Source organism: Brassica napus, chromosome A10, assembly GCF_020379485.1.
Source record: "Brassica napus cultivar Da-Ae chromosome A10, Da-Ae, whole genome shotgun sequence".
Classification (NCBI taxonomy): domain Eukaryota; kingdom Viridiplantae; phylum Streptophyta; class Magnoliopsida; order Brassicales; family Brassicaceae; genus Brassica; species Brassica napus.
In genome coordinates, this window is record NC_063443.1 from 649,329 (window position 1) to 673,146 (window position 23,818).

At 33.2% G+C, this 23,818-nt stretch overlaps 6 protein-coding genes across 7 annotated transcripts; 2 read left to right on the forward strand and 4 right to left on the reverse strand.

Moving 5' to 3' along the window:
* Nucleotides 1-2,912: 2,912 nt before the first annotated feature.
* Nucleotides 2,913-5,183, reverse strand: LOC111205566 (zinc finger MYM-type protein 1-like). 2 transcript variants are annotated; one of them, XM_048743334.1, is made up of 3 exons: nucleotides 3,924-5,183; nucleotides 3,537-3,686; nucleotides 2,913-3,425 (listed from the first exon to the last, which is right to left on the reverse strand). In XM_048743334.1, exons 1-3 carry the CDS (start codon nucleotides 5,181-5,183, stop codon nucleotides 2,913-2,915), a joined length of 1,923 nt encoding a protein of 640 aa, XP_048599291.1. The 2 variants fall into 2 exon arrangements, with proteins under 2 accessions (XP_048599291.1, XP_048599290.1); XM_048743333.1 differs by having other exon boundaries at nucleotides 3,744-5,183.
* Nucleotides 5,184-6,806: 1,623 nt separating this feature from the next.
* LOC106370917 (gibberellin 2-beta-dioxygenase 6) lies at nucleotides 6,807-9,179 on the forward strand. Its single transcript, NM_001315916.1, is given in 3 exon segments — nucleotides 6,807-7,207; nucleotides 8,421-8,763; nucleotides 8,934-9,179. Coding segments are annotated over 3 exon segments (990 nt in total).
* Nucleotides 9,180-10,749: 1,570 nt separating this feature from the next.
* On the forward strand, nucleotides 10,750-12,588 carry LOC106370922 (cytochrome c oxidase assembly protein COX11, mitochondrial). The gene is made up of 7 exons (XM_013810924.3): nucleotides 10,750-11,131; nucleotides 11,234-11,552; nucleotides 11,633-11,685; nucleotides 11,776-11,848; nucleotides 11,924-12,028; nucleotides 12,113-12,193; nucleotides 12,290-12,588. The coding sequence occupies exons 1-7, from the start codon at nucleotides 11,052-11,054 to the stop codon at nucleotides 12,422-12,424; spliced, it is 846 nt and encodes a 281-aa protein (XP_013666378.1). The 5' UTR covers nucleotides 10,750-11,051; the 3' UTR covers nucleotides 12,425-12,588.
* A 145-nt stretch (nucleotides 12,589-12,733) lies between these two features.
* Nucleotides 12,734-13,611, reverse strand: LOC106369405 (blue copper protein; the record flags this gene model as incomplete). Its single annotated transcript, XM_013809564.3, has 1 exon — nucleotides 12,734-13,611. A coding segment is annotated over one exon (864 nt), but the record flags the coding sequence as incomplete, so codon positions are not given.
* A 4,197-nt stretch (nucleotides 13,612-17,808) lies between these two features.
* Nucleotides 17,809-18,878, reverse strand: LOC125579258 (protein NIM1-INTERACTING 1-like). The gene is made up of 3 exons (XM_048743231.1): nucleotides 18,835-18,878; nucleotides 18,251-18,326; nucleotides 17,809-18,140 (listed from the first exon to the last, which is right to left on the reverse strand). Exons 1-3 carry the CDS (start codon nucleotides 18,876-18,878, stop codon nucleotides 17,814-17,816), a joined length of 447 nt encoding a protein of 148 aa, XP_048599188.1. The 3' UTR covers nucleotides 17,809-17,813.
* On the reverse strand, nucleotides 17,943-21,312 carry LOC106370083 (blue copper protein-like). Its single transcript, XM_048743336.1, has 2 exons — nucleotides 18,251-21,312; nucleotides 17,943-18,140 (listed from the first exon to the last, which is right to left on the reverse strand). Exon 1 carries the CDS (start codon nucleotides 20,341-20,343, stop codon nucleotides 19,369-19,371), a length of 975 nt encoding a protein of 324 aa, XP_048599293.1. The 5' UTR covers nucleotides 20,344-21,312; the 3' UTR covers nucleotides 17,943-18,140; nucleotides 18,251-19,368.
* Between the last annotated feature and the right edge of the window lie 2,506 nt (nucleotides 21,313-23,818).

Sequence of the window (23,818 nt, forward strand, 5' to 3'; positions counted from 1 at the left end):
AAGGTCATTTCTTTTCGATGGTATTAATACTCATGATTCATGAATATATTCGATATGAACAAGAACAAAATGTACGAAAAAGACATCACAAATAACAACAACAACAACCATCTTCAGTTACACAAAAACAATTTGGAGAATATTTGAAATTTTGAAGGTTTCGGATCAAATTTACCTGACTACTAGTGTTGTTGTAATATTTAAATTTGTATAATAGTTATGTCTTCATGTAATTTTTAAAAATATTTTTTGTTAAGTTTCATTTGTATATTATTGTTTTCCTAATTAAAATATTTTAAATCTTATTTTTAAGTTTTATTTAATTTTATTTGTAAGATTTAAATTATGTAAACAAAATTTAAAATATTTATTTGATATAATTTTTTTAAAGATTAAAACAATAAACAAGAAAATATTTATGGAACATAAAGATGATATGTGATTGTAAGGACCAAAATGCAAATAAAAATATAAAACTTCAAATTTGAAGTTTTGAGTAGTGAAACTTCAAATATAGAGTTTCACTCCTCAAAACTTCAAATATAAATTTGAAGTTTTGAGATTCATTTTTAGAAAGCAAAATAATTTATATTTGAACTTATAGAGTGTCTTTTGGGAATGCTTTTAACCAGTGAATGTCTAGCACGATAAGATATAATTAATGTGGGATATCCACATTGCTGGTATTTTTGGAGCCTAAGAAATTATACACATCATATTAACCGACCTCCCATCTGAAGTAGTTGAATGTGACTTCAATGAACCCACAATCTATCCGAACAATGAAGCTCACGAAAAGGGATTAACGGAAAAGGTCCAAACAACCGTAAATACTTAGGCTCGGGGAGTACCGACAATGCTCATATCACACCATCAATGATCGACACGACGTAAAAAAGCCAATAATCATATGGTATTCACTTGAAATTAAGGGAATCTTGTAACTTTCATTCTCGATCCGATTAATTTAATTTTTGAAGTGAACTAATTACGTGAATAGTAAATACCAAGAATTTTATGAATATATAAAGTGTGTTTTATAATATAATTGTATATATGTGTCAAATTCTTATTGGCACTGGCGGTCATATCATGTTCTTCTATTACCCACATTAATTTCATGACACTATGTCGGACACATACTGTTGACTATATATGTCTTCTTGTCTCAAAGTTTATTTAATAGTAGTAATAGTATAAAACAATAATTTATTCCATATTTAAGAAGAGAGGAAATAGCGTTTCAACGACCAAAAGTATTCCAACGGCCGTTTGCTCACCCCATTCCCACGCATGTGCCATCCCATTTGCCTTTTGTAGTTTATGTCGTCTGTTGTTTTCCATCTATATACATGCCACAATTCAATTAATTTAGTTACAGTCATAAGACAACATTTTCAACTGCATTGTTCACACAATCATAGTTCATCTTCCAACATCTTACCCCAAATTACGGTTTAAGAAACCCATTTAATTACTATTAATTTCTCAATGCATGCTGCATGCTGCATGATGCATGCAGGTTCTTCTTAGTATGTAATATTATAGTATTACAAAGATAATCATTTTAACTCTAATATGCTTTATCACATCGCAGTAGTCCGATGGTTTTGTTAATAGGAGTACTTCATTACACATAATTTACCAATCCTGATATTTAAAATTTTATTTCATAATTAGAAAACATTCAAATTTAAAAGTAGAAATATATTAATTGGTTGTCTAGGAGATGGGTGACCAACTGCCCACTTTAAGCTCAGAATTAATTTAAGATATGCGTATTTATACGTTAAACAAATGTGCATAATACTGTTCTAAAAAATGGTTAGGTTTGATAACCGATATGTATGTTTCATTCATGGGATAATGTCGGCTAATATGTCAGATGCCATGTTCCATTGATCCAGCCTGCCTCTGGTCAACTTTTCTACGGCCCATCCTTCCTTTATAGTATTAGTATATATTTAAATATTTAAACGAATTGAAATGATTCGAAATTATCCATTAACGTTTAACCGTGAACCTAATCAACTAACATCAAAAGCCTTATGAAAACGTTGATTTGTTTAATATGTGCCATATTAGATCAAACGACACAATTTTAACACATAGAGTCAACTCTTTATAATGTCATATATTTGATGGATTGTTTACATTTTATTATCTATCAGCTAAAATATGATAAATTTTTCGTTGCATAAAAATGAACCAGCCATTTTCTGAAAAATAGAAAAAAAATAATGATGCAAATATCAAAACGTCTTTTATTAGTAGATGGTGTCACAATAGACAGTAATAAATAATACAGTAAATGGGTAGGTACAAGGTATTGATACAGAGTTGGAATTTTCTTTCTGACAAATATAGGAATGAAAACAGATTCTTTAGTTAATCGGACGGCTAATAGGAGCCGTCAAGGTTGACCATTTCCACTACGTGCCGACATATTGGCCTTACACATGACCACCCATTCTCACATTTCCCACTCTCTTGTGACCCTTTTCCAAGGTCTTTCACCAGAGAAACCCTCCATTTTGCAAAGAGTGCTAATTTAATCATTTCATATAAATTAAAAAATTGTAAAATATGCCAAGATATCTTTATTTACATGATTAAATAAATGAAAATGATTTAGATAAAAATTAACTTAATCCAAAAATAAAAATAAATTTAATATATAACATTTTATTTGAAATATTGAATAATACTTTTTGAAACAGAAAAATAAAATTTAAAGGGATACTCTTTATGAAACAAAAGGAATACTAACATTTTAAAAAAGGTTTATCTATCGTGTCGAATGATAAATTTTAAATCTTATACACAGGGGCGGATCCAGAACAATTTTTTACCGGGGGCACAATATCATTTATAACTAAATTCATTTAAATAAAATTCTTCAAAAAATCACCTTACAAATTAATCCTACGCGATTCCATTTTCTGGAATCTTTTTATCACAGCATCGTTTGTTACTTTCTCAAATAGTTCTTTCTCAACAAAACAAATAACACAATCATTTAAAAACTGATCACTTATCCGATTCCTCAAGCTAGTCTTCACAATCTTCATCGCAGAAAAACATCTTTCAACTGTAGCAGTGGCGACAGGCAAAGTCAAAACTAGCTTTAAAAGCCGATACACCAAAGGATGTGAAAGGTGTTTCTTTGTCTCTACCATCATACATGCAAGATCTCCAAGATTCTTCAAATTAGCAAATCTTTCATCTTCGCGAATGTTATCAATATAGAGACCAAGTTGATGTTCAAGAGTCATCCGTTCCATATGACTAAAATCCTCAGGATAAAACTCAGACAACCTCATAACTTTCAAGTGATCAAACTCACGAAATGAATCATTAGGGCTCAAAGAAGCAATGCAACCAAGTAATTCAGTGTTTACCTCATCAAAGCGGTCATTAAACTCCTGAATTTGCATATCCAATACAGTGTAAAAGCATTGTACCTTGTAATGATGCAAGTTGGTTATATTGCTTCTTTTTCTTGAACTCTTGGAGTTAAACTCATCATCCATAACCAGTAACTCAGTCTTGTAAGTTTTACAGAAGGAAAAAACTTTGTTGATCAGAGATTCCCATCCATTTTCCCTGAGCTTATTCAATTGTTGCTTGGTGGATTTCACAAGCGACATAGCATTCAGAATATCCAAGTCTTTCCTTTGAAGAGCCTTTGATAAACTATTTGTGATCCCAAGAATAAGCAACATTAACTGCAAGTAGAACACAAATTCAAAGGTGTGGAAGTAATTGAGAAGACCATTAGCTTGTCGTCTTTTGATAGCATCACTCCCATCTTTTTCGACATACTCAAGTACTGTAATGATAGAAGGAAACAAATCAACCAACCGCAGTAATGTTTTGTAATGAGAACCCCAACGAGTTTTACCGGGTCTTTGAAATGAAACCTCTTGGTTTAATCCCTTTCCTGTCTTCATTTCACCTTTCTTAGTTCTTTCCTCTATTCTTTTCAGATGATCTTCTCGCACCATATCTTTTCTCTTACAAGAAGCCCCAACAACATTTAACAAGATAGCAAGCTTATCAAAGAAATCCACAACCCCAAAATGCTTTTGAGCAACTGCCACGACAACTAACTGGAGTTGATGAGCAAAACAGTGGACATAATACGCAGAACTGCATTCTCTCATAATTAAAGATCTCAATCCGTTGAATTCACCCTTCATATTACTCGCTCCATCATAACCTTGTCCTCTTAGCTTTTTCATACTCAGTCCATATTTAGCAAACAATAAATCAACAGCACACTTTAGAGATAAAGAAGATGTCTCTTTCACATGAACTAGACCAATGAACCTTTCTTTAACTATCCCATGATTATCAACAAAGCGAAAAACCACTGCCATTTGTTCTTTATCAGAAACATCTGCAGACTCATCCACCAACAAGCAAAATATATCATGACCAACTTCTTGAATGACAGATTCAATAACTTCTTCTGCAAAACAATGAACTATATCTGTCTGAATTTTGTGGGACACCATCTGATTGTTTTTTGGAGCATTCTCTAAAACAACTTTACTCACAAGTTCATTTTGCTCTGCAGTGTATTTCAAAAGCGCCAAAAAGTTTCCCTTGTTGACTGAATCTACTGACTCATCATGACCTCGAAATGGTAGTCCTTGTTGTAACAAAAACCTACAAGCACCAATTGAAGCATTCAATCTGATCCTGTATTCATTTTTAGCCGCATCATCTTGCTTATAAAAAGCATGAACAATTGACTGCCCTGGTCTCATAAAATAATCAGCCCTTTTCAATGCACTATTGTGAAAACTGTTCACTGCTCCAACATGATCTTGTAATCTCTCAGTCTTGTTCCAGTCATCAAAGCCAGTAATCACAAATGCATCACTTCCACCTTTATTTTCAGTGTAATCTCTAAACAAGTAGCAGAACAAACAATATGCTTTGTCCTTCTTCACACTATATTCCAACCAATCACCATAGAGATCAAACCAAGATGGATTGAATCGTCTCAATTTATTTGTAAACAATGTTTTAGGAAATTCATGACCACGTGGTTGACAAGGACCTCTAATAAGATATTTGCGTATTACCTCATCTCTTTGATTTAAAGGATATTCTGATATTCTTTTCCTTTCTCCGGGATCATAAGGTAATTTCTCCAATTCATCTTCGGACATAGCTAAAGACTCAAACTTTCTTTTGGGTTTGAAATATTTTTCCATTGAAAACTTAACTGCAAAAGAAAAAAAAAAACATTCCTCAAACAACAATTCTATAGTTTCTAAATTTTCATGATTTTTTATTAACCAAGTACTCACGTTTTGCTAACACAAAACATTCCTCACGTTTTGCTAACACAAAACAATAATCCTATAGTTATCAAGTCTTTATCAATTTGGAAGAAAAAAAGTCTAGCATATAATCAAATAGTTAAATCGCAAGTTCGTAACTATTGCAAATTCGTAATTTAAAATTAGACAAAAAGTAATAGTTCTTATTTAAGAAGCAACAATAATTTAATATAGAAGCTTTTTACCTGCGTTACTTTTTTGTTCGTCTGATTTAGAGTTTTTTGTGATTGGAAGCAGAAAACTTTAATTGGAAAAAATAAAAGGAAGAGAACAAAACGAAAGATGAAGATGTATTGCACTAGGTCAACTTTTCACCATCCACTTCTTTCATTAATTTTTTTTAATTTTGAATGGGTTTCTTAAATTGGGCTTTATATTTTAATTTTGGGCTACAATTATGTGTTTTTGAGTAATGATTTCACGAGAAGAATTTGTCGGGATACGTTACCTTATGTGTTCACTAATAATTATACATAACTAACTATACATAATTTTTTTTTTGAAAAAGTAGACGGGGGCACGTGACCCCATAGACTATCACATACGTCCGCCCCTGCTTATACATCAACCATGATTGAAGGTATTTAAAAAAAAAAATGATCGAAGGTCTTTGCAAGATACATGTGAATAAAACTATTGATTGTTACTAACTTCTGCCTAACTCATTACTTATCGATATAAAACATCTTTGATCGGGCTACAAATATTTATCGTAAATCTTAATCACCAACTGCTAATTTATTGTAAAATAATTTATACTTTATTCATACAGATATTTTGTTATGCATTTAATAAGAAAACATTATTAAATATACGCGAGTCTTATGACTAACAAAACACGTAATTTTAGGCAATAAGTGCTCAGTCTTTAGATTATTTTAAGAAGTAAACATCGACATCTACTAGTTTGCTTTCACCAAATACCAATCTACCCGAATTTAATAATAACAAGTTGTGAAACAAATAATACAAATAATAAAAAGAGCAAAATAATATATTTCAAGTTTACCTAACTTGGAAAAAAAATTTAAGCTGATTATATGGTTAGTTTTATATAATACCTTCGCACAAAAAAATCAATTTTGAGGGAGATAAATAAGAATAATCTCATAAATAGGCAAGCTTTAATTATCTTGGCAATAATTTGAAACTCGACCGTCCCCATTGATGACATGCCCACCTTACGCGATATGTTGATGAGGCGATTACTTTAATTTCCCCCCAGTTGTCAACCGTATGGAAACCGTAGCATTAAAAATTAAATCAGAAAAAGACTAATAAAAATTATTTTTATTATATCCAAACTCTACCTTTCTTCTTCCCATAAAGGCATACACTATATATAATACTGACCTCTCCTCTTGTTCTTTCATAATCAAAATCTCCTGATCTCATTCTGTACTAATACATTTTATTTTTAAAGGTTTTTCGTTTGAAAAATAAAAGAACATGGTTTTACCTTCTTCAACACCGTTTCCACCCATTGGAAAGAAGGCAAAAGCCTCGCCGGAATATAACTTTCCGGTTATTGATTTCTCTACACATGACCGGTCAAAACTATCGGAGAAGATTGTTAAAGCATGCGAGGTTAATGGATTTTTTAAGGTGATAAACCATGGAGTTAGACCAGAGATAATCTCGAGATTTGAGCATGAAGGTGAAGAGTTCTTTAATAAACCAGAATCTGAGAAGCTACGAGCCGGTCCGGCGAGTCCATTCGGTTACGGATGCAAGAACATCGGGTTCAATGGAGATTTGGGTGAGCTTGAGTATCTTCTTCTCCACGCAAACCCGACGTCTGTCGCTGATAAATCTGAAACTATCTCGCATGATGATCCCTTCAAGTTCAGGTGCGTATTACAAATCTTGTTTGTTCTTTGTATTTATTGGTTACTTCTTCAAACTACACTAAATTATAAAGCTACAAAGTTTTTTCTTTTAATATTTATTGGTGACTGAACCTATACCGTACGTATTGAAAGATTAGCATATATGAATTCATGTGTAGTCGCATAAAGATGCATGAGTAAACTAACAACTATGAAGCTGCCAGTCTTCGTTGCGTCTACAAAATTAATTTTTTTGATATTCTATCTGTTCCTATTTGTGTGTATCAAAGTTGACCCAACTGAAAATTGATATGGATTACGTGACAATGTGACTATTGACTTGTGAGCTACCTAAAAAGAGCTCAGAGATGCCATGTCGACTATTGGATAATGACCATAAGACACGGCTTTCAATTATTATCAGTCTTTGCTCCATTATTGTCATTATAGTTGCCCATATTATATAGTTTATATGTAAATTAATACAATTAAAAAGTCATACCAACCCAATGCCGGTTCACCTGATTATTTGTTGTAATCATTCCTCTACAACAGTTGGATTTAGTTCTCGGTTCATAGTATATTGGTATGTGATTACAATTAGGATGACAGCCATTTTTTTCATAAATCAAGCTAATTAAATTATCAAAAATGCAAAAGTGCTTTTGCAACACTGACTGTGACATGGTTGGTGAATTAAAATACTTTTCTAATTTTATCTCTCTAATTCGGTGGCATAGTCCACCTTTTTGTCACTTTTAAATATCATTCATGGATTTCTTGTTAGTACTCATGTTACATTATATTAAATAATGTATTAGAATTTGTTTGTCAATTTTAAAAGAAATATATTTTTAATTATCTACATTTATAGAATGCATTTCATTGGTTGAAGTATGTTTAACAGATAACAAAAAATATTAAATAGAAAAATAAAAATAGAGTAAATATTACTATTAGTTAGTCTTTTTGAACACGTCACGATAATTGAATAGACTTGGTCAATGAATGGAAGATTGTGCATGAACACAAAAAGACTTTGAGACGTCAAAGAATCAAGATTCGAAACGTCAATGAATCGAATATTTGACTTGTTATTTATTTCTCTTGGTCAATTTAAAGAAATGGCAAGTTGTAAAAAGAAAAGAATCGTGGGTCCTCGTTTTCGAACATTCCTCTGCATAATCTCATGAGCGTGTTAGCTGACTGCCACGTCTTTTTTTTCCTTTTGTAGTTCGGCCACGAATGATTACATACACGCCGTTAAAGATCTAGCATGTGAGATAATTGATCTGACGGCGGAAAATTTGTGGGGCCAGAGATCTAGCGAGGTGAGTGAGCTTATCAGAGACGTCCGTAGCGACTCAATCCTGCGGCTGAATCTATATCCACCTGCACCGTACGCGCTAAGAGGCGTTAGCCAAATAGGTTTCGGCGAGCATTCTGACCCTCAGATCTTGACGGTGTTGAGATCCAACGACGTAGATGGACTTGAGATTTGCTCACAAGACGGTTTGTGGGTACCAGTCCCATCTGACCCTACATGCTTCTACGTATTGGTCGGTGACTGCCTTCAGGTAAATCCATTTAATCAACACTAATTAAATTCTTAAAAGTAATTAGTTTTGGTCATATCGTCTTTCAGTAGTAAAACAAGATTAATATCTGTCACATGCAAGTGTTTCCTAAACAAAAATCATAAACCAAGATCCTACACTTAAATTAACTTATCTTCTGTTAATGATAGGCATTGACGAATGGGAGGTTCACTAGTGTGAGGCACAGGGTATTGGCGAACACGGCAGGGAAGCCTCGAATGTCGGCGATGTATTTTGCGGCACCGCCTTTAGAGGCCAAAATATCACCATTGCCTGAAATGGTATCGCCAGCAAATCCACGGCGGTATAATTCATTCACATGGGGTGACTATAAAAAAGCTACATACTCTCTCCGTTTAGGTGTCCCTCGTCTCGAGTTTTTCAAAACTTCATAAGTATTAATACCGGATAAATTTTATACTTTTTTTTGCTGAAATATATTAGTGTATGATTGTTGGTCTGTTATACAAAAGTAGACACCATGTGTATGTACATAGTTCTACACCAAAAATGAAAATTAATAGTGAGATTTTTGGTCGTTTAATTTACAACTGATAAATCAATATGCAATTGTTTTTTTTCTTTTGTCCGGTGGTAGTAATTAAGTCTATATATAACCAAAGAGGCAAAGGTGTGGTGGACTGGTGGTAACACCCTTTACCGCTAAAGAAGTTGACGATAGTTATAGATATGTAAAAATTGAAAACAAGGACTAATACCCGTCATCTGACTCATCTCCATAATAAGCAACTAACACTTAACTTGTAGAATCTATAACCAAAATCAGTGTGTTGTACCGTTGTACCGTGTACGTGTCAATCTTTAAAATAATAGTCGCTGGCTAGCTACTATAGGATTTAGGGTAATTAATCTATTATATCCCTATCACAAGAAAACTATTATATTCTACTTACCCTACAATTATTCTAAAAGCATTTTCAACCCATAACACTATTTTAATGTCAAAACCACACTATTTCAGTGTAGTTTCAGCACACAAAACATATTTTTCTCTAACCACAATACTAAATTTCACACTAAAAGTTGTTTTATAATATTATATGTATTTAACTTTTTATTTTTTTATTTAATTGTACATTTATTAATAAAATAAGTGAATATTATTTTAGTGGAGTAAATAGTATTTTAGTGTGGTGAATAGTATCACATTAAATTTGGTGTGAAATTATAGTGTAGCACTAAAATAATGTAATTTTTGCAGTTGAGTTGGAGAGGTTTTAGTGTAAAAATTACACTAAAATAGTGTTTTGCAGTTTGGTTCGAGATGGTCTAACTACCCCTTTCTAAATCTCATGTAGTGAGAATAATGGTTAACACATAAATTTTGAGAAAAATTCAAAATTATGACAATACTGTTTTAATGCATAGTTGCATCCCTGCACTAACATATGATGAAGGTCAAAGAGGTTTTGAACCTTTGTTGTCTATGTTTCTCTAGAGATTATCGATTTAATAGTGGTTAGTCCACCAATTCATGGAGTATTACGAAGTGGTACTAAATTATTTGTTAAAAAAATTAAGACGATGCCCTTGTCCCATAAAAGAGAATTAAATATACATCAATACAAAATTAGAATGTGTTTATAAATTTTAAAACAACACTAATGATCATAGGCTTCAGTATATAGAGTATTTACCGAAAAACTCAATATTTTCGTAGGGGTTAACACAAAGATTTTGAGAAAAATTCAAAAATATGACAATACTATTTAAATGCATAGTTGCATCATGAACTAACATATGATGAAAGTCGGTTTGGAAACTTTGTTGTCTCCGTTTCTCTGGATAATATCGATTTTATAGTGGTTAGTCCAATAATTTAGGAAATATTATGAAGTTTTACTAAATTAATCGAAAAAACAATTAAAACAATGCCCATGTAAAAATGAAATAGAATTAAATATACATTAATTCAAATGTAGAATGTATTTAGAAATTTTATAACAACACTAATGATCGTAGATTTCACTATAGAGAGTATTTACCGAAAAATTCAATATTTTCGTAGGGGCATGTAAGTAAAATAGTTTTCTTGTGATTGGGGTTTAATAGATTATCTCCAAAGAAAATCGATTTTGTGAGAGTGAGAGGGACAAAAAAAATAATTTTTGAGAAGTTAGTAGGGCATTTAAGAATAAAATCCAGTTTGAACCATTCCTCGTCGCCGACGACCCAAGAACGCCGTTCGTTTAGATTAGTGTCGTGTTTCACTGTCTCGATCGATTGAGAACCATTACTCGTCGGCCATGTCGTGGTCGAAGGCATGCAGAGGGACTCGGATTCCTTCACATTTACACAACATTCATCGAACATCGCTGCCTAAAAGGTAAATGAATCATCCCTGATATGCAGATTAACTGTTTGTCATCAAGCTAATCACATTCTGATCTTAACAAACATTACCCTGCTAATGCGAATTCTTATGTAGGACTGTGCCTATTGCTCCATGCTCTCGTTATTACACCCATGGAGCTTATAAAGGCAATCAGCATAGTCTCAGAAGCAAGATTGGGCTTTGGGGAAGCCCATCTTCGTTATTCTCTTTGAATTCCCATTCATCGATGATACATGGTGGTGCTCATCGCGAGTATTCTACTCACTCAATAACAGAAACCAAATCAAAGAAAATGCTTTATTACCTAACTGCCGTTGTCTTTGGCATGGTGGGGCTAACTTACGCGGCTGTTCCATTGTATAGAACGTTCTGCCAAGCTACTGGTTATGGAGGTACTGTTCAACGCAAAGAGGTATATATATATATAACTAACCTTTGTTTCAATTTCTTGGTATTCTCTTTTTTTTTTAATTAACCCTTAGACTAGTACAGACTGTTGAGGAGAAGATTGCTAGGCATTCAGAATCTGGTACCGTCACTGAAAGGTGTTTATTCCTCTGTCTCTCTTAACACCATTCATAATCTGTGTTCATGGTCAACTTAGTTGCTTACTATACTTCTGTCTCTAAAAATAGGGAGATTGTGGTTCAGTTCAATGCTGATGTTGCAGATGGGATGCAGTGGAAGTTCACTCCAACTCAAAGAGAGGTTTAGACTTTTTAAGTAAAGTAGAGTGTTGTCTGACTCGTTATTGTAAGTGCTTTTAACTGATATGTCTTATAGGTGAGAGTAAAGCCAGGAGAAAGCGTGCTCGCCTTTTACACTGCTGAAAACAAAAGTTCAGCTTCAATAACCGGAATCTCCACATATAATGTCACTCCCATGAAGGTTATATAGATTAGCCTTGGTGAATGACTATCAAGTATCAACTTCCCTTTTTCATTGATTCTCATACTCTTATTTGTTTTTCAGGCAGGAGTTTATTTCAACAAGATACAGTGTTTTTGCTATGAGGAGCAGCGACTTCTTCCAGGAGAAAAGATTGACGTGCCGGTGACTGCCCATTTGTTATTGGCTCTGTTTGATATTCCTTGAGCAAAATCAAGAACCCACTAAGACTTTTTTTTTCTTTTTTTTTTTGTTTGACAGGTGCTCTTCTACATTGATCCGGAGTTTGAGACTGATCCAAGAATGGACGGAATCAACAACCTGATACTGTCTTACACTTTCTTCAAAGTGTCTGAGGAAACGAACAGCTCTGTTCCAGTTCAAGAAACCAGTTAAAGTGTCTATTTATTTAAGAGCAACTATGTTATGACACACTCTTATGAAAGAAGGAAAGTCTCCCTTAGTATTAATAAAAGGAATTGCAGTAGTGTTGGTAAACTGAATTTGCTTGAAACTCGTAGTTTTGTTTCTGTTGAGTTTAATAAAAGGTACATTTGATATTCAATTTGTATGTTAGTTTTGTGCTTCAGCTACGTTTAATCAAACATGAAATTTTATTGAATACTGTTTGAATCAAATAAACTATACAACGATGGTAACAGAGAAATAAAGAAACTAAAACGAGACAAGAGAAAGAGACAACAATAGCTCCAAGCTGGTTAATGTTGGGGTTTGAAAGTCTTCAACCAGTTGTTGAGGCGCTCCATAGCTGAGAAGTCCACCTTCTTCGGAAAATTAGGGTAAAGAACAACTTTAGGTACTGGTCCCACCATCACTCGAAGCTTAAGACCAGCCTCACAAGAACCCGAGTTTGAGGTTATGAAATAATGAACTCCCGGTTCCGTAAGCCTAACAAGATCGTGTCCTGTCTTGTGCACAGCTACAGGAGACGTTGGGTCGCACGTCATGAACTCTAGATCCCCGCTGATCTGATAAACGTCGTTGAATTCATCGGCATACTCAAAAATCAAACTATCTCCAACATGAAACTGTTTCTCCACACTCCACTTGTTGTAGAAGTCACTGTCATAAACTTTCCATCCTTCTGAGTCTCCGACCTTGTAGGTGTTTCTGACAGGGAGGGTCTTGCTAGGTGTTGGTGGAGGAACCGGACTTGAGGGGTCTTGGACGACAAGAACTTCGAGCTTATGTCCCAATACGCATTGTTCTTGGTTTGAGGTGATGAAGTAGTGAAAACCTGGTTCCGTGATAGTCACGACATCGTGTCCTGTGTTGTATACGGCTTTAGGAGAAGAAAGGTCGCAGAACTCGTATTCCAAACCGCCAGCGACTTGAGTCACGTCGTTGATGATGGGATCGTATTCGAAGACGAGAGAATCTCCCACGTGGAACTCCTTATAGTCTCTCTCGGCCCAAGCGTAGTAGACATCGTCTTTAGCAGTCCATCCCTCGGAGTCTCCAACTTTGTAGACCCTCCCCAAGAGTAACCCGAGAGAACCGTGAAGCTCATCATCATCGCAAACACTAAGCTGAGGATACTCGTTCTTGTCGCCATTATCAAACAAGAAAGATCACAAAGTATGATCTAATAGAAACTTAAACTAGCTGAATGAGAAAGCGTTGATGAATGTGTTGTGCGTGAATGAAACAAAATAGAATACATTAACCCTCCTTATATAAGGGTGTTACAGATCCTATTTTTCCTTTTTAAATCATCTATAATTAACCGCCTTTAAAAAATACACATATCTAATCAGGAAAAAGGAAATAATCACGTTTTAAAATCTCTAATCCTTTTATGATAAGGTTCGTGTATGATATCTTGTTTATCTAATTTCATCAAAAATCATATCCTTGGTTCACAAGGAACAGATTGATATCTTATAACTTTGGAAACACATATAATGGGTGTTTGCCGAATACTCAGTCTTGTAAGTTTTTGATTAAGATGTTTAAGAGACACGGGGAAGTGGATATGGCGGCGAAGCCACATGATAGGGAAGGGGTGCACAGGCACCCATAATTTTTTTAAAAAATAGTGTAAATGCTAAGTAATTTTATATGTGCACCCATTAAAATTTATAAGTGTGCACCCATTAGAATTTAGATTAAGCCATTAAGGGCAAATGAAAAACAAAACAAACTAAATTCCAAAAAAAAAAATAGCTGAGCCCACAAAAAATAAAAGAAACTTTTAAAGCCCAATTATAGTTTTCAATTTCTTTTGCTAAAATCATAAATCTCTAACTAGTAGTAACTAGTAACTATTAACGTGACATGCAAAAAACTTTAGAAATATATTTTTATTTCCAAATTTTTTTTTTTTAAATATTTTGATTTGTTTCCACTAGGATCTGTAATTATTCAAATAATGACAAATGTGACTTTAGATAAATTTTGTTTTTTATCGACGATGAAAAAGTAATTTAGTTATTTAGTTACATATCTTTTAATTTGTAGATTTTTGAAATTGGTTTTGAATTTACCTGTTACTAGTGCAAGTCATGAAAAACTATTTTTATGCAATGAAATTAGTGGAAACCACCCTATCTAATAGAATGTGAGATCATTTTAAGTGATTATCTCATTTTGATTTACCAAAAAATTGCTTGAAAATATCACAAACTAAGAAGTGATACCTTACTTCAAGCAATGATTAATTTATAATGTATTAATATCAATATTTTATTACATTTATTTTCATATTATATCATATTTTAATTTTAAATTATATATTTTTTTTTAAATTAATATTTTAATCTTCATATTAATAGTGCACCCAGCATAAATATTTCATGGCTTCGCGCGATGCGGTTGTTGGATCTGCTTTGTGATTTTTCTAAGGTTGATGAAGCTGAGAGATGATGGCTGACAAGGGACATAGGCCGAGTAATGTTTCTTTTAAGAGGATCAAGTTGTCTTGTTGATGGAGCTAGCGAATAAACATGAAGAGCTCGATAACTTGAAACAGAAGATGGCTGTTTTTTTGGTACAGAAGAGATTTAGCAACGAAAAATAAGGACTGTTTACATTCTTGCAATGTTTTTGATGAGACAGACGAATCCTTCATGTATACCGTCGCCACAGAGCGCACATGAGCTCTGGACATGCCTAACAAGCCAATCTCAAACACCAAGATCATCAGAAGAATCAATCTATAAATCTTCTTACCAAGACTTGAAATCGTCTTTCTTACCAGTTTCTTTTCCAGTTTCTTTGACGAAGAGAAGGGAGATCAAGTTCGTTACTGATCTCAGAAGCCGACATGGCACCAGGAACCTCATGCTTGTTTGCATAAACAAGAACCGCTGTATTGTCTGGTGCATTCCCGTCTATCTAAACCCATGGAATGAAAACATTGGTAATATATATATATATATATATACAACTTTGCTTGGTGTTTAAAAGACACATTTGTTTGTGTACCTCATCCATCACCATGTAAAGGAAACTCTTTGCCTCTTCGATTCCCTTTCTGTCCGTGCTATCAACTACGTATACAAACCCTGCTGCCTTTTGAAAGTAAATTTTCCATGAAGAAATTTTCTGCAATTGTAATTTTTTTTCGTATTTTATTAACAAACAAAGTCATAATGAGGTACGGATTTATTTATATGTTTTTCTTTTAAAGCTGGTGCGAAAGGAAACGTCTCCCATACCCTATGCAGGCATTGCTCTTCTATTTCTTTTTTTTTTTTTTTTTTTTTTTTAAATACTTATTCATTCATGTTTCTTCTTCTCCAGAGTACCTTTACAACATAAAGATAAAGAAAAAAAGATACAAGAAAATAAAAGAGCAAACAACCCGTGTGAAGCAGATAATATGATGAAGCAGAGCCCATTTGCGAGTGATTTCACACGGAATGAGGATGAAGCATACGTCGTGCGACTGTTGCTTGACTTTGATTCGGCCGTGCTTGCCCCAAATCGGATTTAAATCTGAGAAAATCTTCGTCGGTGAGGGAGGAGTTCCATGGAACTGAGCAACAATGTAGTGTTTCCAAAGATTCGAGGATTTGAAAATAACAGACTCCGGAGCCCTTACAACAGGAGTACCATCAGCCGCAAAAGTAGGTGAAGCTAATTTCTTGAGATTGTGAGTGGAAGCCTTTAGCTTTGAAACCCAAAGTGCCGGTGCCGTTACAGCAGGCGAAAGAGAGACGGGGTTCGTGGCCAATGGCGCCTCCTTAGTAATCTCAGGAACCAGCGGAGCCGGCGAGGCTCGAAGAAGAGGCGGAGACAAATCTGTCGGAGGAGATAATGGAGAGACCTCCGGATGAAGATAGGCAGAGACTGTACCGAAGACAAAAGAAGTCGGCGGTTGCGAAACCCTATCGACCATACACAGATCCGGTGGCCACGGCGGTGAGAGAGAAGGACCAGGACCAGAGAATGGAGCCATAGAAACAGGAAGGAGAAAGCTTCTCAGCAACGGTCGTGAGGACCGTCACCGGCGTCAAGAGTCGAGAGAATCGCAAAGACGGTCGCCTTATCCAAAGCGCGTTCAACTTTTTTGCTCTTCTATTTCAAAGAAGCTAAAGCTCGAGTTCTTGAATTTGAAGCTTCCCCATTCAATCCTATCTAGAATTTTTTTTTTTTTTGTGAGAAACTCATTGGAAAACAGTAAGTTGAAAAAGAGAGGATGATCATTTGCTCACCAATGGTGCGCCTTGTTTAAGAAAGGGTTTCGCCGGTTTTGAGTTGGTGCAGTATTGATCCTGTAAAGCCGAGGCCGAAAAACATTATTCTCGGTTCTGGTTCTTGGAACAAACCGGCAAATGGCTTCCCAAATGTTGTCCCCATCTTCAGCAACGATCAAACTTTGCAAGAAGTTGACTTTTGTCTGGACTTGAAAAATCACAAGTTAGAGACGAAACTGAGATTTATTATAGAGAAACAAGCTTTAATGTTGAGAGATAGAGAGAGAGAACCAACCTCTTATTGAGTCTTTAGCATTATTAAACTATTTTTTTAAAAAAAAAATTGTGTTTGACTAATTAAGGACTCTAATCAAAATTGTATGTCCAATAGTGTTCTCCCATTTGGAGTTCTTAGGAATTAAAAAATATTAAATTTTAAATTATGTGAAACTAAAATTTTTATTTATTACATGATTAAATATAAAGATACAATAAAATATAAAGATAAAATTTTAAATTTTAAAATTTTGGTGAATATTAAATAGATTTAACTCCATTAAATTTTTTATTTATTACATGATTAAATATGAAGATACATGATTAAATATAAAGATAAAATATTAAATTTTAAAACATATGAAATTAAAATTTCTACCGACCCAATGGCACGCTGCCACGTCTTTAAAGATCAAATCCTTATAATCCTTAATTAAAGATCAATCTTTAGCTAACTTAAGTTTTATAATATTAATGTATTCATATTAACCTAGGATTTTGTGCTAAGGACTCTTGATAAACCTCCATTGCGGATGCTCTTAAGAGGTGTGTTAAAAGTCTGTTTCATTTACCTGGGGGAGATCACAATGAGAGTCAACTCGTTGACTTTTCTTGAAGCACTTTCAGCATTCCTATCTTTTTCATTTATCTATAAATATGCTCAGAAACAGCAAACAAATATTCAGATATAATAGTTTCTAGTGTCCCAAGAATTATACCAATGTTTTAGCTTATTTTACATTTTAGGCTTTGACTATTTTGATCGGAAACACGTTGAGATATTTATTTGTCAATTCCCAAATCCTAAATGAAAGTGAAAAAAAAAGAGAGTTTATTACAATGCAAGATTAAAGATCTAAACCCTTCTCTTCTTCTCCCTCCTTATCTGCTTGTTCCTCCTCTTCTTTCACCTTTACATCCCCTTCCTTGTGATCTGAAACAGCCATCAGTGGCTTCACATCCGTCCTACACTGAGAGAAATCTTCCGGCTGAAACGCCGGAACTACAGCACCGGATGTCTCTCCGACGTTAGTTTTCTTCTTCACGTCTCCTGAATTTTCAGCCAACTCTTCTCTTCTTCGTTTCCGTGCTTCTTGATAACTTTTGATGAGCTTAAAGAACGTGTCAATCTTCTTCTCTTCTTCATCGCCGTCTTCTCTTTCTCTCACATGGATCTGTAAGATTAACTTTTATGATTTCTAATATGAAATCTACCCAAGACCATATTCTAGTTTAGATTAATTCAACCCTAATACTTTCTAGAGAAGAAGAAAGAAACACTAACCTTGATCCATGCTTTCCTTGGTTGAGTATTTGCATCAATCCACAATTTGATTTTTTCCTTCCTTTGGCCTTTAATCCTTCATGATTCCCTTTGATGGACAAAGGAATCTAAAACCTCTTCTTATCACGTTTTGTTCTCTTACGATGGCTTATACGTTTCTTACGTAATACCGACACAATCGTAACTCTTCTCTCATATAAGAAAAGTCACTTTTCTCTTATTTTGTAACCACCACCACACGTGACAATATATATAGATATGTGCTATAGTGCCTTTTCAATAATCACACTTTTTCTTTAATACTCTTTCAAGCACAAACAATTCTTTATATGTGATTAACATATTATAAGCACAACCATACACACATATATCTAAATGATATATAATCATTATTGAAGAAGTCATTCATAACTAAATAAGGTAAGGGAAGAGGGTTATCAATACACCTGATTCTAATGCTTTAATCGAAACCAATCCATCACAGTATCATCTTTTATATTAGAATCCATAACATTAATATGAACTTGATATTTATATTGAATCAATAGACACATAGGTCATATATAAATATAAAATATTCTTACAGGATCCTCTTCGTCTCCACATTTTGGTCCTTCTCGTTCTTCATGGTCTTTAATACCTGCTTGTGACTACCTTTTGTTATTGGCTCTGTTTGATATTTCTTAAGCAAACTCAAAGCCTACGAAGACCTTCTTCTTCTACATTGATCCTGAGTTTGTGACTGATCCAAGAATGACGGAATCAACAACCTGATATTGTCTTACACTTTCTTCCAAGTGTCCGATCTTCAAAGCGTCCGAGGAAAATACTACAGATACGAACGGCTCTGTTCCAGTTCAAGGAACCAGTTAAAGTGACTATATTTGTAAGAGAAACTAATGTTATGATACACCATTATAGAAGAAGAGGCTCCCTTATTTCAATAAAAAACAGCTAAGTTTAATAAAGGCATCTTTGTTATTCAATTTGTATTATAGTTTTGTGCTTCAGTTACGTTTAGTCAAACATGAAATTTTATTGAATTCTTCTTGAATCAAATAAACTAGACAAGAGAAAGAGACAACAAGAGAAAGAGACAACAAGAGCTCCAAGCTGGTTTAATGATGGGGTTGGGGTTTGAATGTCTGTAACCAGTTGTTGAGACGCTCCATAGCTGACAAGTCCACCTTCTTGGGAAAATTAGGGTAAGCAACAGCTTTGGGTTGTGGTCCCACCATCACTCGAACCTTAAGACCAGCTTCACAATAACCAGACTGTGAGGTTATGAAATAATGAACTCCTGGTTCCGTAAGCCTAACTAGATCGTGTCCCGTCTTGTACACAGACACAGGAGATGTTGGGTCGCACGTCATGAACTCTAGATCACCGCTGATCTCATAAACGTCGTTGACTTCATCAGCATACTCAAAAATCAAACTATCTCCAACATGAAACTGTTTCTCCTCACTCCACTTGTTGTAGAAGTCACTATCATAAACTTTCCATCCTTCCGAGTCTCCGACCTTGTACGTCTCTCCGACGGGAAGGGTCTTGCTAGGTGTTGTTGGTGGAGGAACCAGACTTGAAGGGTCATGGACTACAAGAACTTCGAGTTTCTGTCCTAACACGCATTGTTCTTGGTTTGAGGTGATGAAGTAGTGAAAACCTGGTTCCATGAGAGTCACGACATCGTGTCCGGTGTTGTAGACAGCTTTAGGAGAAGAAAGGTCGCAGAACTCGTATTCCAAACCGCCAGAGACTTGAGTCACGTCGTTGATGCTGGGATCGTATTCGAAGACGAGAGAATCTCCCACATGGAACTCCTTATAGTCTCTCTCTGCCCAAGCGTAGTAGACATCGTCTTTAGCAGTCCATCCCTGGGAGTCTCCAACTTTGTAGATCTTGGCTGAGCTGTAACCCGAGAGAACCGTGAAGCTCATCATCATTGCAAACACTAAGCTGAGGATTCTCGTTCTTGTCGCCATTATTAAACAAGAAAGATCACAAAGTATGATAGAAGAGAAACTTAAATTTGTTGAATGAGAAAGCGTTGATGAATGTGTTATGTGTGAATGAAACAAAATAGAATACATTAACCCTCCTTATATAAGGGTTTTACTGATCCTATTTTTTCCTTTTTTAATGATCTAAACCGCCTTTGAAAAAATACACATCTAATCCGGAAAAAGGAAAGAATCACGTTTTAAAATCTCTAGTCCTTTTCTGATCAGGTTCGTGTAAGATTCTAGTCTATCTAATTTCATAAAAAAATCTCGTTCTTGGTTCACAAGAAGCGAGATCAAGTTTGTTACTGATCTCAGAAGCAGACATGGCACCAGGAACCAAATGGATGTTGCTATAAACAAGAACAGCCGCGTTGTCTGGTGCGTTCCCCTGTATCTAAAATCAAGCATTGGCATTAATTATATACAACTAGCTAAAGATGTTCGTGTTACCTCATCCATCACCATGTAAAGGAAACTCTTGGCATCTTCGATTCGCTCTCTGTAGATGCTATCAACTACAAACACAAACCCTGATGCTTGTTGAAAGTAATTTTTCCATAACGAAATATTCTGCATTGTGATTCTTTTTTTTTAATAACAGTGTCATAATGATATGTATTTATATGTTTTTTTTTTCAAAAAAAGGTATTTATATGTTTTTCTTTTAAGCTGGTGCCAAAGGAAACAACTTACATACCCTATACATACATTGCTCGCCGATTTCAAAGAAGCTAAAGCTCGAGTTCTTGTATTTGAAGCTTCCAATATCATATCGGAAAAGTATTGATCCTCTTATTTTTGTTTTTTTGTAATTCATAGCAAAACAATATGATGTAAGAAGGAGAGGATGATTTGCTTACCAACGGGGACCCTGGTTTCAGAAAGGGTGTCTCTGGTTTTGAGTTGGTGCATTATGGATGATGTTCCCGGATAGTTTAGGCCGAAAAACACTATTCTCGGCTCGGTTTCTTGGAATAAACCGGAAAATGGCTTTCCAAATGTTGTCCCTATCTGCTTGACTCAGCAATGCAAGAAAGTTGACTTCGTCTGGACTTGGAAATCCCTTATATATTAACTGAGGAACATTTGAAAAGATGTAACCTCAATTTTGTATTAATTAAAAGAGGCCCCAATGCATAGGTGGCACTCAATTAGGTAGTCAATTACATTCAATTGAAAAATAAGTAGGTCCACATTCGATTTTTATATGTTGTTAGATATATAAGTTGGTCAAACTATATGATATAATGATATGATATGATATTTTCTTTCCTTAAATAAAACCTACGGAATTACCATAAATGACTAATATATATATGACAATTAATGAGTTTAATAATAAAGATTTGATAACAATGTATATCTCCTCCATAATTTTTTGTTTAATTTTATATTATTAAAATAAATTAAACAATCAAATTAGCTATAAAAATAAAATTTAGATTTTTTCGTATATGTTATATTTTGAATTTTTAAAAACGACAATAAAGAACTAAAACTATTAAAATTATTATGTTAAAAATTAATGATCAATGGTTTAACATTTTTATTATAAGAAGATACACATGATTTTAAAACCATATGAGTAAAAAATATCATTTAATAATAAAATAAATAAATAAATATATATATATATATTAAACACTATATACCATAAGATTACATAAATATTTTAATATTTAAACTTTCAATGAATTTTCAAGAACATTTATAAATTATAAACTTATTAAAGATTTCAGATTGAAAATTTTGTTATCGATGATTTAATTATTTTGTTATAAAACGATATGAACGATCATAGAACCGTATGATTATAAATTCTTATTTAATAAATAACTATACAAAATATACTATTCCTAGAAAAATAGGTTGGTCCATCTTAACTTATATTACACTTTTTATTAAACTAACTATCAAATTGATAAATAACGTATCAAAAAATGTTTTGCACTTTCCTTAAATAAAAGCTACGAAATTACCTAATATGATTAACGTATATGTGAAAATTAATTATAATAAATAATAAATATTTGATAGCAATTTTTGTATCTTAGTTCTTTTTTTAATTTTATATTATTAAAATATCTTTAAAAATTACATTAAATATATAATAAAAACATTTATAATTTTTCTTATATGTTATATTTTGAATTTTTCAAAACGTCTATAAATTATTAGAAATTTGAAGATCCCCACTCTGAAAATTTTGTGATCAATAGATTATTTTTTTGTCGTAATAAGTTACAAATGATCATAAAATTGTATTAATATGAACTTTTATTTAATATTATAAGAAGATACACATTATTTTAAAACCATATGAGTAAAAAATATCATTTAATAATAAAACATATATATTTATATATATATATATATTATACTATATACCATAAGATTACATAAATATTTTAATATTAAAACTTTCAATGAATTTTCAAAATTTTTTATAAATTATAAACTTATTAAAGATTTCACATTGAAAATTTTGTTATCGATGATTTAAATATTCAGTTATAAAATGATATGAATGATCATAGAACTGTATGATTATAAATTCTCATTTAATAAATGACTATATAAAATATACTATTCTTAGAAAAATAGGTTGGTCCATCTTGACTTACATTATATTTTTTATTAAACTAACTATCGAATTGATAAATAATCTACCAAAATGTTTTTTGCACTTTCCTTAATTAGAAGCTACGAAATTACCTAATATGATTAACGTATATATGAAAATTAATTATTATGAATAATAAATATTTGATAACAATTTTGGTATCTTAGTTCTTTTTTTTTAATTTTATATTATTGAAAGATATTAAAAAATCACATTAAATATATAATAAAAACATTTATATTTTTTCTTATATGTTATATTTGAATTTTTCAAAACGTTTATATATTATTAGAAATTTGAATATTCCCACTCTGAAAATTTTGTGATCAATAGATTATTTTTTTGTTATAATAAGTTACAAATGATCATAAAATATAACGCATATGAATTTTTATTTAATAAATATTCAAACTAAATAATATATATATATATATATATAACCACTAATGATTTAAAGTAATAAGATTGGCTGATCAATTTAGTCGTCCAGTTGAAATCTTTCAAAAGTATGTGAAAGACTAAAGTCAAAGTAAATATGGATTTAGAATAGTAGTTATATTTTACTAACCAAATACCGAAAAAAACCGAACCGAACCGAAACCAACCCGATATTCGGATTGAACACCCGTAATCCAAATGAAGCCAAACTATTGTTTCATTCTCCAAAATATAATAAAAATAATAACTTAATCCCGCGCAAGGCGCGGGTCTTATCCTAGTCACAAGTTAAGAGACGAACCTGAGCTTCTAGATAGAGAGAACCAACCTCTTCTTGAGTTTCAAAGTCAAATATTTGAAGCTTACGCATTAAGAGTTGCGTGTTAGAGTCTGTTTCATGATCTGAGGAAATCACAATGAAAGTCACGAGTTGATTTTCATGCAATCATTCTCAAGATTCTTGTCTATTTTAATTTATTTATATGTAATTAAAGATGCTCA